At 36.9% G+C, this 13864-nt stretch overlaps 1 protein-coding gene across 1 annotated transcript; it reads right to left on the reverse strand.

Moving 5' to 3' along the window:
• Positions 1-4379: 4379 nt before the first annotated feature.
• Positions 4380-12961, reverse strand: LOC130970541 (uncharacterized). The gene is made up of 2 exons (XM_057896657.1): positions 5348-12961; positions 4380-5023 (listed from the first exon to the last, which is right to left on the reverse strand). Exon 1 carries the CDS (start codon positions 12760-12762, stop codon positions 12070-12072), a length of 693 nt encoding a protein of 230 aa, XP_057752640.1. The 5' UTR covers positions 12763-12961; the 3' UTR covers positions 4380-5023; positions 5348-12069.
• Between the last annotated feature and the right edge of the window lie 903 nt (positions 12962-13864).

The following is a 13864-nucleotide window of genomic DNA, read 5'->3' on the forward strand; positions in this document are numbered from 1 at the left end:
CCATAGTTAACATAGCAACCAATTAAAAGATGACATGTCACAGAGGGTAAATTACATGTTATTATAAGAAGGGTAGGCTAGAATTTACCTTTAAAATTATACAATAATTAATATGTATATTTAAATATTTTAAAAACACTTGTATTGTGAAATTTTTTTGTCCTTCTCTCTTTCTTTTTTCTTTTTCCCACTCCATACAATCAGTATCACCGAGTAGTGATCTCCGATATTGACGCCGTGTATCAAAATCGTTCATGAGATTCCAATTGTATCAATTATGTCCCTGAGATTGGAAAAATTACACCATAATAGTCCCTGACCCCATTTTCTGTTAACGGTGCACTGACGTAGCTTGATGACGTGGACCTTTGGTGACACGTGTCACCTCATGGTTCGGTCGCGTGTAATGACATGCTGATGTGTCGGTCAACGACACGTGGCATGCTGACGTGGATGGGTATGCCACGTGTCATATTATGCCACATGTCGCAATGCTATTTGTCCACGTGTCATCTACTATGTCATCGTTGCATGTGCATCAAATTGGTCCCTTACTTTGCATCAAATGACTCATTTTAATCCCTAAAATTGAATGTCTGCACCAAATTAGTGCCTTCATCAGTTTTTTCTCATTTTTTATAATTCAAAATTCTCGTTATATATTTGAATACACTAATTTTAATTTTATCTTTTTACAAGTTATTTAAATATAAGTGTTTTTATAAAATATTTTTAAAATAATAGTTTTAATTATACAATTTTTTCTACATTATTAAAAGAATTATGTGACATATTGATATTGATTTAATAAAAAGTATAAGTTAAGAGTATAATATTCTTTAATACAATTTTTTTAATATTTAACACTTTAATAAATATTTTAGGAATACTTGATAAGACACTTATTAACTAATATAAATTTATTATTCCCATCCATTTTAAGAATGTCCGATTTTCCATATAATTAACTTCTCACTAAATTAATAAGATCGATTTATACTGTCGATTATAATAATTCATTTTATCTATAATTTAGTTAGGCAACTTTTTTATATATTACACTATTAATCAATATAAGTACTTATTGTAACCATGATTTGAACAGCATTAAAACAGATACAAATTACACAAGAGACAATAATAAAGTTTTGGTTTTGGTTAACATGTACTCTAATAATACAAGTTAAAATTATTAATTAAAAAATTTATTATAAAATATATATAATAAAAAATATAATTAAAATTAGTGTATTCAAATATATAATGAGAATTTTAAATTTATTAAAAAATGAGAAAAATTTGATGAAGGGACTAATTTGGTGCACAATATTCAATTTCAGGGACTAAAATAAGTCATTTGATGCAAAGTAAGGGACCAATTTGGTGCACATGTAACGATGACATAGTGGATGACACGTGGATAAATAGCATTGCGACACATGGCATAATCTGACACGTGGCAAAATAGCATTGTGACACATGGCATAAACATCCACGTCAGCATGTCACATGTCGTTGACCGACACGTCATTATACCATTACACGTGGCCAAACCATGAGGTGACACGTGTCACCAAATGTCTACGTCATTAAGCCACGTCAGCGCGCCTTTAACGGAAAACGGGTCAGGAACTACTATGGTGTAATTTTTTCAATCTCAGGGACGTAATTGGTGCAATTGGAATCTCAGGGATGATTTTGGTGCACAGCGTCAATCTCAGGGACCACTATGGAGATTTACTCCAGTATCAGCACTATTAAAACACCTTCCTTATTCATGGCACTTCAATCCTCACTATATCATCGTTGCTAACTACCAACAACTCGTTATATATGAGAAATGCTTGAAGAACCATATTGTTGCTTTCAACAGCCACACTCTCAACGGCTACGGAAAAGTCATGCCAAGTTGCCAACACCCACTGCTACTGTCGACGATCTTGCACCATCTAGTGCTGCCTGCTACTACCACCACTATTTTCACTACCGTAAGCCAGAGGACTGGCTCATCTCCCCCGCTTTCGATTTTCATTTATAAGATAACCACCACATTCTCCCATGCCAAACCGAAGGCATAACTCGGTGTATCCGTCGCCGGTCTCTTTCTAGTTATTATTATCTAGGGATGGCAATACCACCCGAATCCGCGGGTACCCATCCCGCCCCTTCTCGCTTTGGGCGGGTAATTACCCGCTCCGCACGGGACGGATTTTTAGCGGGGCGTGTTCTTGGGAAGGGCGGGGCGGGGTTAGGTTTAGGTAATATCCGCCCCTACCCGCCCCGCTACATATATAATATATATAATTTTAATATATAATATGTATAATATATGTAAAATAATTAATAATAATGTATCATATTTAAATTTTTACTTTAATTTATGTTATATATGTAATGATGGTTATATAAATTTTGAAATTTTATTTTAGGAAAAACAACCATTTGTACCCATGAACTTTACGAACGCTGACAAAAGTACCCATTAAAGAAGGAAACTAATGTTGTATCCATCAAAGATGGATCCCGTACGACAAAAGTACCCAAAACCGAAATTTATGTTGACTTTTTAATAAAATTCCAGAATTACCCCCACCATTATTTTCAACCCTCCTCTCTTCTTTCCCAAATCTCAAACACCTCCAATGCCTAAAAACCCTAATCTCAATACCTAAAAATTCCAAATGATCATTTTTCCAACCCTAATCTCAATACCCCTTTCAACAAATTTCAACCCTCTATTTATTCTTTTCATCAATTTTACCACAAATCTCATGTCCAGCACCAAGCATAGTACCTCTTCCATGGCTGGTGAGCCTAACCACTGCAACTGCAGCTTGTGTTGCTGCTACAGCAGCAGCTGCAGTAGCAGCAGCAACAGCAATGGCATGCTTGTTCTGCTTCTTCATTGATTATGTAAAAAGATTGCAACCAAGCTGCTTCAGCTGGAGAAATATTGGGTGGAATGGTAGCTGAATTGTGACACAGAACTCTAGAATTACTTGAATTTCTCTTAGCAGCAGAAGTAGTAGAAGAAGATGAAGAGAATTTCATGCTTCTGGAGTCTCTATAGTTTGAATTTTCTTGTTTGTGTTGTTGTTCTTTGTCTCTTCTTATCCCAAACAAGTGATAAAATTGATGAAAAAAATAAAGAGAGGGTTGAAATTTGCTAAAAGAGGTATTGAGATTAGGGTTGGGAAATGATAATTTGGGATTTTAGGTATTGAGATTAGGGTTTTTAGGCAATGGAGGTGTTTGAGATTTGGGAAAGAAGAGAGGAGGGGTTGAAGATAATGGTGGGGGTAATTTTGGAATTTTATTAAAAAATCAACATAAATTTTAGATTTGGGTACTTTTATCATACGGAATCCATCTTTGATGGATACAACGTTAGTTTCCTTCTTTAATGTGTACTTTTGTCAGCGTTCATAAAGTTCATAGGTACAAATGGTTGTTTTTCCTTTTATTTTATTTATTGGATTTTAATAATTATAGGGGCGGGGCAGGTACCCGCAGGGGCGAGTTAGGGTTCAACATTTTACTACCCACAGATAGAAGCGAGGCAGGTTCTATGCGGATTGTTGTACGGCGGGACGGGATCGGATAGAGCAAAAACCCGCCCCTACCCGCCCCGTTGCCACCCCTATTATTACCACCTTCAGTAGAATCTCACATGTTGTCAAGCACCGCGACACCAATTTTTGCCACCGCAGCTTAAGCATCTCCAACAAAGAATGCAGAAGAGAGATGATGAATTCGTGGTTTTGTGGTGAGGTTAGTGTTGATCATGGTGTTCTCAAAGTTTGGATATATAACAACAAAAACAATCTTGGAAAAAAAAAGGGAACAATGGTGGTGCTGCCACTAATAGTATTCTTGGTGTTATTGATAGTAGTTGCAGAAGTATTATCATGGAAGAAATGATCGAGAAGGAGATTAAAAAAAAACACTTTGTAAAATTATTTTATATGTTTTTTATTTGGACCATTAACATCTAATATTGTGTTTGGATTAAGATATCTCCACGAAACTTAATTCTTTCCAAAAACAAAAAGTTTGTCCCCGTGAAACCCCTCTCTCCAAATTTCTAAAAGAAAGAATATGATTTCTATTCTTTTCAATAAAGCGTCCAAGCTTCAACATGGTCGTTATCGCTGCCACCATCGCTGTTGTCACCGTTGCTTTCGTCGGTGCTGTCACCACTAATGTCTTGTTATTTAATTTCGTCTCTTCGTTTCTTTTTCTCCTCGTCCTCTTTTATCATCATCATCATTCTGGTTGTCATCATTTTTTTTTCCTATAAATGTTCAAAACACTAAAGCACAGAGATTTTGATGCACAATACAATTTTTGGTGTAGACAAAATTTTTTATGTACAGCATAATTTTTCGAAGGATTATATCCCCAAAACATTGATACCAAAGTAACCAAACCAACATTTACATCTGTAATTTGAAGGGCTGACCGAAAATGAAGAAAAGCTGCTGAAGGCAGTGCTTTTGTTAAATCGTCAGCCATTTGAACATAGCCTGGAACATGACTGACCTTAACTATACCTTTCGTCACATAGACCCTTACAAAGTGCAGATCAATTTCAAAACACTTGGACTTTGAGTGAAGTATTGGATTAGCAGCCAATAACATAACACTCAAATTGTCACATTAAATAATTGGAGGTTCAAAAACAGGATGCTTGAGCTCACATAGGAGATTTTTCACCCAAATGAGCTCAGCTACAAGGTCTGCCATGGTCTGATACTCAGCCTTAGTGTTGGACCTTGCCACTACACTTTGCTTCTTGGATGACCACAAAACCAGATTCTTGCCCAAGAACACACAAAAACCACCGTTGGACTTTCTATTATCAGGGTCTCCACCCCAATCAGAGTCACTATATGCAAGATCAAGTGTGCTATTCTTGTGTAAGTGTCCATAGCTCAAAGTACAACTAATATACCTCAAAATTCGCTTGATTAGCTGCCAGTAGGGGTGTTCATGGGCGAGGCCGGGTCCATTTTGACCTGACCTGAAAGTGACCCGAAATAAACCGGGTTAAACCGAATCGAACCGATATAAAATTAGTATATACAAATTTGTAAATTTTATATATTAAAATAACAAAATTTTACTTTTAAAAATAAAATTTAACAAATGTTATATTATATTTATATCAAAATAAATTATTTTAAAACAAAAATAATACCATATAATAAAAAAAATAGTAATTGAAGTATAAAAGTATAATATGATATTACTAATTTCACTCTAAAATATATATTTTTATTGTAAAAAACTTCAAGCCGGGCAAGGTGACCAAAAGCATAACCTGAACCCAACCCGAAAATAATACCGGATAGAAATGGCAAATCCGAACTCGACAAAATATGCATCGGGTCCGTGCCAGGTTTCGAGCTGGGTTGGTCTTGAACACCCTTAGCTGTCAGTGAGTATCTAGAGGAGACTGCATAAATTGAGAGGCTTTGCTCACACAATAAGAGATCTTAGGCTTTGTACAGTCAAGTATTGAAGGCTGTCAACAACAGACCTATATAGCTTTGGGCTTCAAAAACGCTACCACCAAGAGCTGAGAATTTCATTGAAGGCGGCAGAGGGGTTTTATAAGAACTACATCCTTTCATGCCAACCTTGATCAATATATCAGTAGCATACTTTTCCTTACTTAACAATAACCCTCCATTTGCATCCTTTGTTACCTGAATGCCTAAGAAATAGTGCAAATCACCCATGTCCTTCAAAGAGTACCTGACACTCAGTTGTTTGATAACCTCAACCATCTCTCTTTCTAAGCTTCCAGTGATCATGATTTCATCAACATACACATACACAAATAATTCTGAACTTTTGCAAAATCTACTGAATATAGAAACATCAGACTTTATGGAAGAAAAACCCAAGTGCCTCAGAACTGTGGACAGCTTGCTGTACCAGGCCCTTAGAGCCTGCTTCAGGTCATACAACCTTTGGTTAGTTTACAAACCAAATTTGAGTCTCCAACCGAATAGCCTTGAGGTTGCTTCATATACACATCCTCAATAAGATCACCATGCAAAAATGTATTATTTACATCTAATTGCTTAATGCACCAAGAATTCACTAATGCTATGGACAAGACCATGAGAATAGAGGTTGGTTTCACCACGAGGCTATAGGTCTCATTGAAATCAAAGCCATGCCTTTGAGAAAAACCCTGAGCCACCAACCGTGCTTTATACTTCTGAAGAGTCCCATCAGAGTTACACTTGGCACGAAACACCCATTAACATCTCTCCTTGGTGGTAATGGCACTAGCTTCCAAGTGTGGTTCCTTTGTAAGGCATCAAATTCTGCATCCATGGCTACTTTCCATTGTGGTTGCAGCAAAGCTTCCTTAACAGTTCTAGGCTCAAGCACTGCATTAAGGCACCTTGGTTTGAAAATACCAGCCTTACTCCTGGTAATCATTGAATGAGTGTTAGTCTGCTGTGGTGTAAGATCCGAGAAAGGTAAGACCATTTCAAAGTCTGAAATTGGAACAATGGTGGATGTAGCTGATGGCACCAAGGGGGTGAGGGCTGGAGATGAATTGTTGACAGCAGTAGAGTGGGTTGTATTAAAATCATGAGCTAGGGATGGCTGAGACGAGGATCAGAGAGTTTGTATGAGGTGGAGTAGGATGTAAAGGGTGATTTGGTGGAACAAATTGTGACTGATTTGAAGCAGGTTGTGAGTGATGTGAGGATGGAATTGGAGCAATAGAAATTGTTGGTACAGAAGGAGGTAGTTTTGGAATTATTGATATGATGGGAGTTGATTTGAGATGAGTCATAGACATATCATGATTCTTGTTCAAGAAGTCACCATTCTTGAAAGGAAAATATGTTTCATCGAACACTACATTCCTAGTGATGATGATTTTTCCTTGTTGTGTCAAGCACGTGTATCCCTTGTGAGCAGTGCCATAGCCAAGGAACACAAAAGGAGCAGATCGAAGTCCAGCTTGTGCCTATTGTAAGGCTTCAAATGTGAAAAGCACAAGCACCCAAATACTCTTGAGCTCTCATAAGAAGACTCCTTCCCAAGCAGTTTTTTCAGTTCGAGAGACATGATGCAACACTGGAGTAGGAAAAGTATTGATTAATTGAATTGCAGTAGTAAAAGCTTGCCCCCAATATGTGATTGGCATGCCTGCACCTGACAGCAAAGTAAGCCCCATTTCCACTACATGGCGATGCTTCCTTTCAGCACAACCATTCTGCTGATGAACATATGGACATGAGAACCTGTGAATGATTCCCTGAGCCTGGAAATCCTTAGAGAAACTGAGATATTCAGCTGCATTATCAGACTAAAACATTTTGATCCTGGCATTAAGCTGCAATTCAACCATTTGAGCTGAGATTTATTTTAATCAGATACAACCAAGTGAAATGAGAGTAAGCATCTATAAAATTCACAAAGTAATAGTTGCCATTCAGATCTGAGGTTGGTGCTGGACCACATATATTTGAATGGACAAGTTCTAAAGATGTAGTATATACAGTGTTGGATACAGGAAAAGGCAACTGATGAGACTTTTCTATACAAGTCGTACACACAGACTTGTTCTCATCAACTAAAATATTACAAGCTTTTAAAACTGAGGCAACAATAGCACGAGCTGCATGTCCCAATCTGGAGTGCCAGAGAAGAAATTTATCATCTGCAGTCAAGGTAGTGTGATAGGCAACAACCTTTATTGAGCGTGTGAACTGTGAAGTTCTCAAACTTATACATTCCATTTGCTACTCTTCCATGTAGGACTAATTCGCTAGTTTTCTGAGATTTGACATAACATTTGTCAGCACGACATTCAAAGACTTTATTGTCACAGCAAAACTTGTACACACTTAGCAGATTCTTTGTTATCTCAAGTACATGAAGTAACTTTTGCATAAAAATCTCTGAGTTCAAATCAGATTCAAAATACGCTTTACCAACAGCGGTGATATGCAAACCTGAGCCATTGCCAACGATAACTTGGTTGTTGCCTTCATAATTCTCTCCTTCCATCAAATTTTGAGGGTCTAGAATCATGTGATGAGTTGCACCTGAGTCAGGATACCAACTTTGATCATAAATTGTTGTTGGTGTAGCTATGGTGTTATCAATATTGGCTTGATTAGCTTGTAGTGCTTGTGGCACTTGTATTTGAGTCAAATTCTGTTGAGACCTGAAATTGGAACTAGAACTATTGTGAGCACTACTTCTTTCATCATAAGAATCATCATACCTATACCAGCACCTTAGAACAGTGTGTCCTAATTTTTCACACACTTGACACATAACCTTGGCTCCATTATTGAACCTGCCTGCTGATCTATTACGAAATCTTCTTTTTCCATTGCCATAGCAAATCTGCCTCCTCTACTGAATCTTGAACCACCTCCAGTGAACCTTCCATGACAACTATCAAACTGTGCATCATATCCTCCAAACCTTGCATCATTTCCAAATCATGCCTCAGTTCCTTCAAAACTCGAGCTAGAGCCATACTAAAATTGATCATCCAACCTATTGAACCTGCCTCCTAATCTACCCTCCTCTATAGCCACCTTGAGAACCTCCTATAAAACCTCCTTTCATATTGTAATTATGTGAATTTTGAGCAGTATTAGCTAAGATAGGTGACTTTGACCTTCGAAACCTCTCTAACATGCTTTCATGTGCAAGAAGCCATGCCTCTAACTCTCCAACAGATATACTTGTGAATCTGGCAACTACAGAAGTGATTAATGGAGCATACTCTTCTGTTAAGCCATGAAGAATTGCATTAATATAATCTGTTCTCTCATTGGTTCACCTACTGATGCTAATGCATCTATCATTCCTTCAACGCTAAGACATATTCATTTACTGAACCTCCAATTCGAATGCTACTCAATTTACTCTTTAGTTGCATATTTTAGCTCTAATTTGAGATGCAAAGTGATCTTCTAACCTTTTCCAAATCTGATAAGTGTATACACACCATACCATCCTCGTGGTGAACGGTTTTGTCATTGAGGCCAACAGCCACAACTTGAGCAACGCATCTTGTCTCTTCCATCGCAAGAACTCTGGATTTGCCACTCCCAATGCATCAGAATGGTCTGGTATACCTTCTCCTGTTATGTGACTCGAGATCATGCCCTTCGATTGTTGACCCTGCTTGATCTTTCCATTGAAGGAAATTGTCCTCATTGTGCTTCATAGAGATCGGAGAAGAAGTGAAATTAGGTGTTGAGCTCGTTTGAGCTCTAGGAACTTCGATTGGTATGTTTGCTGCCATGATTGATCAGAACTTAGAGCTCTGATACCATGAAAGGTATCAGGCAATGAAGAAGTTGGGGGAAGAAGAATATAGAGGATGAAGAACAATCGAAATGGAGAGCTGAGAGAGAATTGAGAGCTATGAAAACTGTTATTAAGAGTTACAAATGATTAGTTGGTTACAGCAGGTTCCTTACAAGATATTTATAGTAAGTTAGACCACTAGCTGTCATAACAAACTCTTAACTAACTTCCCTAACCAATCACTCTTAACGATATTCTAGAACTTACTACATTCTGCTATCACCCCTAACATTTTATAAGTGTTTTGATTTACTAAATAGAATGTGACAAGTACCTCTATGCCATGCTTGAGAATTATGTTATCACTCAGCTATCGGCTACAGTTTTCTCAAAGAAGTTGATGCCCGATTTGAAGATATTTAAAACTGATGACATGAAAGGCATAAGATATTGAAGCTTATGGGATTCTAACTTTTGACTAATTTGTAAATCCCGGGGTTTTTTGGAGCTTAATATTACTCAGCTAGAATACTTGCCAAATCCCACTACTTGAAGATTAAGATCAATGATTTGCTATCACAGACTTTTGTTTTTTCATTCGAGGTATTACATTGTACACAAGCTATTCAGTCGGACTATGGGTGCTGTAAAATCTGGAAAAGGGGTCGTAGCAACTGCTAAGCAAGAAACTTCAAGGTCCTCCAATATTGCTTCTCACTCAACTATATGAATTATTACTATAGCTCCCTTAATTAATTCTCATATGTGTAAAACGCCTCTTAAGATTTTCATAAATTAGTTCAAATAGAGAGATGCCTAAGTTTCTATAGAAGTAATCTTAACAATAACTTAAACAACAACATTTAATTTGAAGCATAGTCTACTTTCCACTTCCAAAATCATGAAAGCAGCAAATATTGGACAACTTACCAAGTCACACACACGAGTTGATACAGTATATTAGGTGTTCTTGAAATATTAAGACCTATTGCAAAAGAATACTACATATACATACACCAAAATTTGGATCTAAGCACTTTACTATTAGGGTTCCTCTAAATAAAACTGCCCTGTCCTGCCCTGCCCTGCCCAGCCCAGCTTCAGAGAAGAGACATTCAAATGATACAGATTGTGTTGAAATGATCCGAACACAGTTCAGTCAATCAAGTCATTGAAATCATATAATGTGTGACAATTTTTCAATTAACAAATAAACAGCAATGTAACTTCCTCAATATAAATATATGATCCTTGATAGTTCAAATCGCATTGTGTTCAATATTCACAACCGGCCATAATTTGTTATCAATTCTTTACAGCAGCAAGCAGACAATACACTCATTGAATAATCATCATTTTATTCTAGTCTGTTGTTTCTAATACTGAAAATAGATTCCTTATTGAATTGTAACAGTAACGTAAGATCATACACATTACTCTTCTGAATCTGGCTCTAGTGAGGAATCAGTACAGGAATGGATATCCATACAAACAAAAGAAAACAAGTTCTGAGCACTACTCAGATCAATCTCTCCAGGCCTGGTTCCAATATTCAGCCTACCTTTTTTTCCTTCCCATACATTCACTATCTATGATTCTACCGAACCACGCAATGTCCACTCTCTCTGTTCCCTCCCACCACACCAGCTCATGATTCTATTATGCACACTAGGACTTGAGTCCCCTGGACACAGTTCTTCCGATCGTCCTAATTTAGTTACTCACTGAACTTCCTTCTAGAACATACAATGGAAACCCATGGGTTCATATCAACTTAGTATAAGAAAGACCTCCATCTTACTCTTTAAAAGAAAAAAAAAATTGTATTATTCATATAATCCAGAAGGTCACAACATAAGCTCATGACTCATACAGAACAAGAGCTTTACATGCATTTCATAAACCAATCAGGACCAGGACAATAGGTTCACGTTTATAAGTTTGCCCTATAATATTATCGAGTATGATGCACAGTCCATTCAAACACTGCTACAGAAACTGAAATAGGAAATAATAAAGCAAATCAACATGATTAGTTTATTCTTTTTTTTTATAAGCAATCAACACCAAATTTCCATCTTATAACTACAAAAGGAATTTATCAAAGTGAATGCACAAAAATAATCTTAACCAACTGTCCACATTTTTGTTTCATAACTCAATTGCACAAAGATGTGGTAGTTAAAAGTAGTTACTCATTAGCTACTGTGTTATGATAGTCGATAGAGCTTAGAACTAGTTATAGTTAGTTGTTTATGTAACTCATCTAGAGAGTATATAAACAATGTACACCACAGAATTCGGAGAGCTGGATTGTTCATTTCTGCAATAACACACTACTCCAGAATCTCAAGCTCTTTTCTTCTTCCTCAAGTTTCCTCTCCCTTCATGGAGAGTGACACCATTGTAAAGAAATGTAGACTAAGATCTCATAAGATTTTACCTATCCTACTTCTACCTCCTCGCTAATAACTATAACACTTGCATCAGATCCCACAAATCACAAGAAAACCAAGACCCTATTTCAAAATACAGAACCATTGTGTTACAAGGCCCTAAATTCACAAGCTAATTACCCTAAAAATCTGAACAATATTTGATTCAAATCACTAGAATTGATTAATTGAACCCCATGCATAATTTACAGTACAACATCAACACCTACAATTATAGATATAAATTCAGAAAGACATGTACAAAAACACATGAAACCAAATATACAAAATTTGAAGGAAAAAATAATGAAAAATTAAGCATTAATCAAGAAGATTTACTAGTTCTCATAACAATACTTGTCATTCTCATTCCAATCAAGCTAACATTACTGGAACTAACAAACCTCGATTTCCTGAACAGACCAACGACCTCCCTCACCTCATCGTCCCCGCACTCCGCGACGGCGACAACACACGAACCGCCGGACCTGACAGTGCGCTCCATCTCCGCCGCGAACCTCGCCGGGAACAGCGCCTCATCAAGCCTTGCGGAGAACGTGAGGTCGAACGCACCGTCGAAGAACGGCAGGTTGTGCGGATCAGCGCGCTGGACGAGCGGCGGCGAATCGACGAGCTCCACACCGGTGACGTCCTCGACGCCGGAACCGGAGAGTGCGGCGACCTCGTGGCCGGCGCCGGCTGAGACGCAGAGAACCTTGGAGTGGTTGGCGAGGATGCCGAGGCGGCGAAGCGGGAGGAAGACGGCGGAGAAGGACTGAACCTTGGAGTTCCAGTCACGCGTGGACCAGAGGCGCTGGTTCTTCTTATGGAGCGGCGCGTGGATGCGCGTGGTAAAATCGCAGGTGGATTTGGGGAACCGAAGGTGGGGTTTGAGTGGGGCGTCGGAAGGGACACACGTGTCGGGGGTTTGGAGGAAGAGAAGTATGAGAGTGGTGGAAGCTATTGCTATGGCCACGAACGATAGCCTCTTCAGGAACCTCTCTATTTCCCTATCCATCACTCTTTCTTTTATTTCTTTGAAAAAACAAAAAGAAAATGAAAATTAATATGTGCTTCTTTTCTTCTTCTTTACTTGTGAAGGCTGAAAATTCATGAATTCTTTGCTGCTTTCTGCGTCTGCGATGTGGTTCTGATCTGGTGCTGATCTGTGTTTCCCTGGCACTTTTGTGCACTCTTCTGGTAAGTGAAGTAGCTTGTCTAGTATGGATCCTTTTCAAAATGGTGCTTCATGCTCATTGCTATTTAGGGTAAGGATTCATTGAAGGTCATTAATTAAATCTATTAAAAAATAAACTTTAATTTTTCTATTAGTCTTATAATTTTGGTAAATTTTTAATTTAGTTTTTATATTTTTTTTAATTAAATTTTTAATTTTTTTTTTAATTAGCCCCTATTATAACAAAAATATTCGGTATAACAAAATATTTCGTTCTTAAATTGAAGATACCTTAATTTTTTTGAATCTCTAATTATCTATCTTTTTTTATTTTTATAAAGATAAAATTAACCTTTTCACTTGTCTAGAAGTGATAATGAGTAAGGTAGGATAGGATTTGAACCTAATTCTAGTCCTATTTGCAGGTTAAATTTATTATTAAAATTTAACTCTATTTTATTTGCGGATTAAAAACAACCTAACCCTAACCCTATATGTGGTCAATATGTAGGTATCCGATTCTATCGTGAATTTTTTACAAATATGCAATGTTATTATATAATCGAATGAGCATGCAAATTAAAATTCAATACAAACAACATAATCATCTCGGCACAATAGTCCCATAATTAACATAACCATCAAATGTTCAATTCTATATAGAAGTTTTTGTTTAAAGTAATAACACAATACAAATAAAATATTGTGATATTATGTTGTATTTATATATTACTATAATAGAATTAGTTTTTATATAAATAAAAATGTTAAATTATTAACTTATGATCTTGGTTTAATAATAAAGATTTTTTGTATTAAGAGGTCCTTAGTTCAACACCTACCTATAACATATTTTTATAACATATACATTTATATGGTGTGAATGATCGAGTTGACAACTCTACCCGATCAAATTAGATAAAATTGGATACCGCAAGTAAGA

The sequence above is a fragment of the Arachis stenosperma genome, chromosome 3 (genome assembly GCF_014773155.1).
Source record: "Arachis stenosperma cultivar V10309 chromosome 3, arast.V10309.gnm1.PFL2, whole genome shotgun sequence".
NCBI classification, from domain to species: domain Eukaryota; kingdom Viridiplantae; phylum Streptophyta; class Magnoliopsida; order Fabales; family Fabaceae; genus Arachis; species Arachis stenosperma.

Excerpts from the sequence above, each read along its gene's own strand:
- LOC130970541 (XM_057896657.1), bottom strand. The coding sequence starts at position 12,762 with ATGGATAGGGAAATAGAGAGGTTCCTGAAGAGGCTATCGTTCGTGGCC.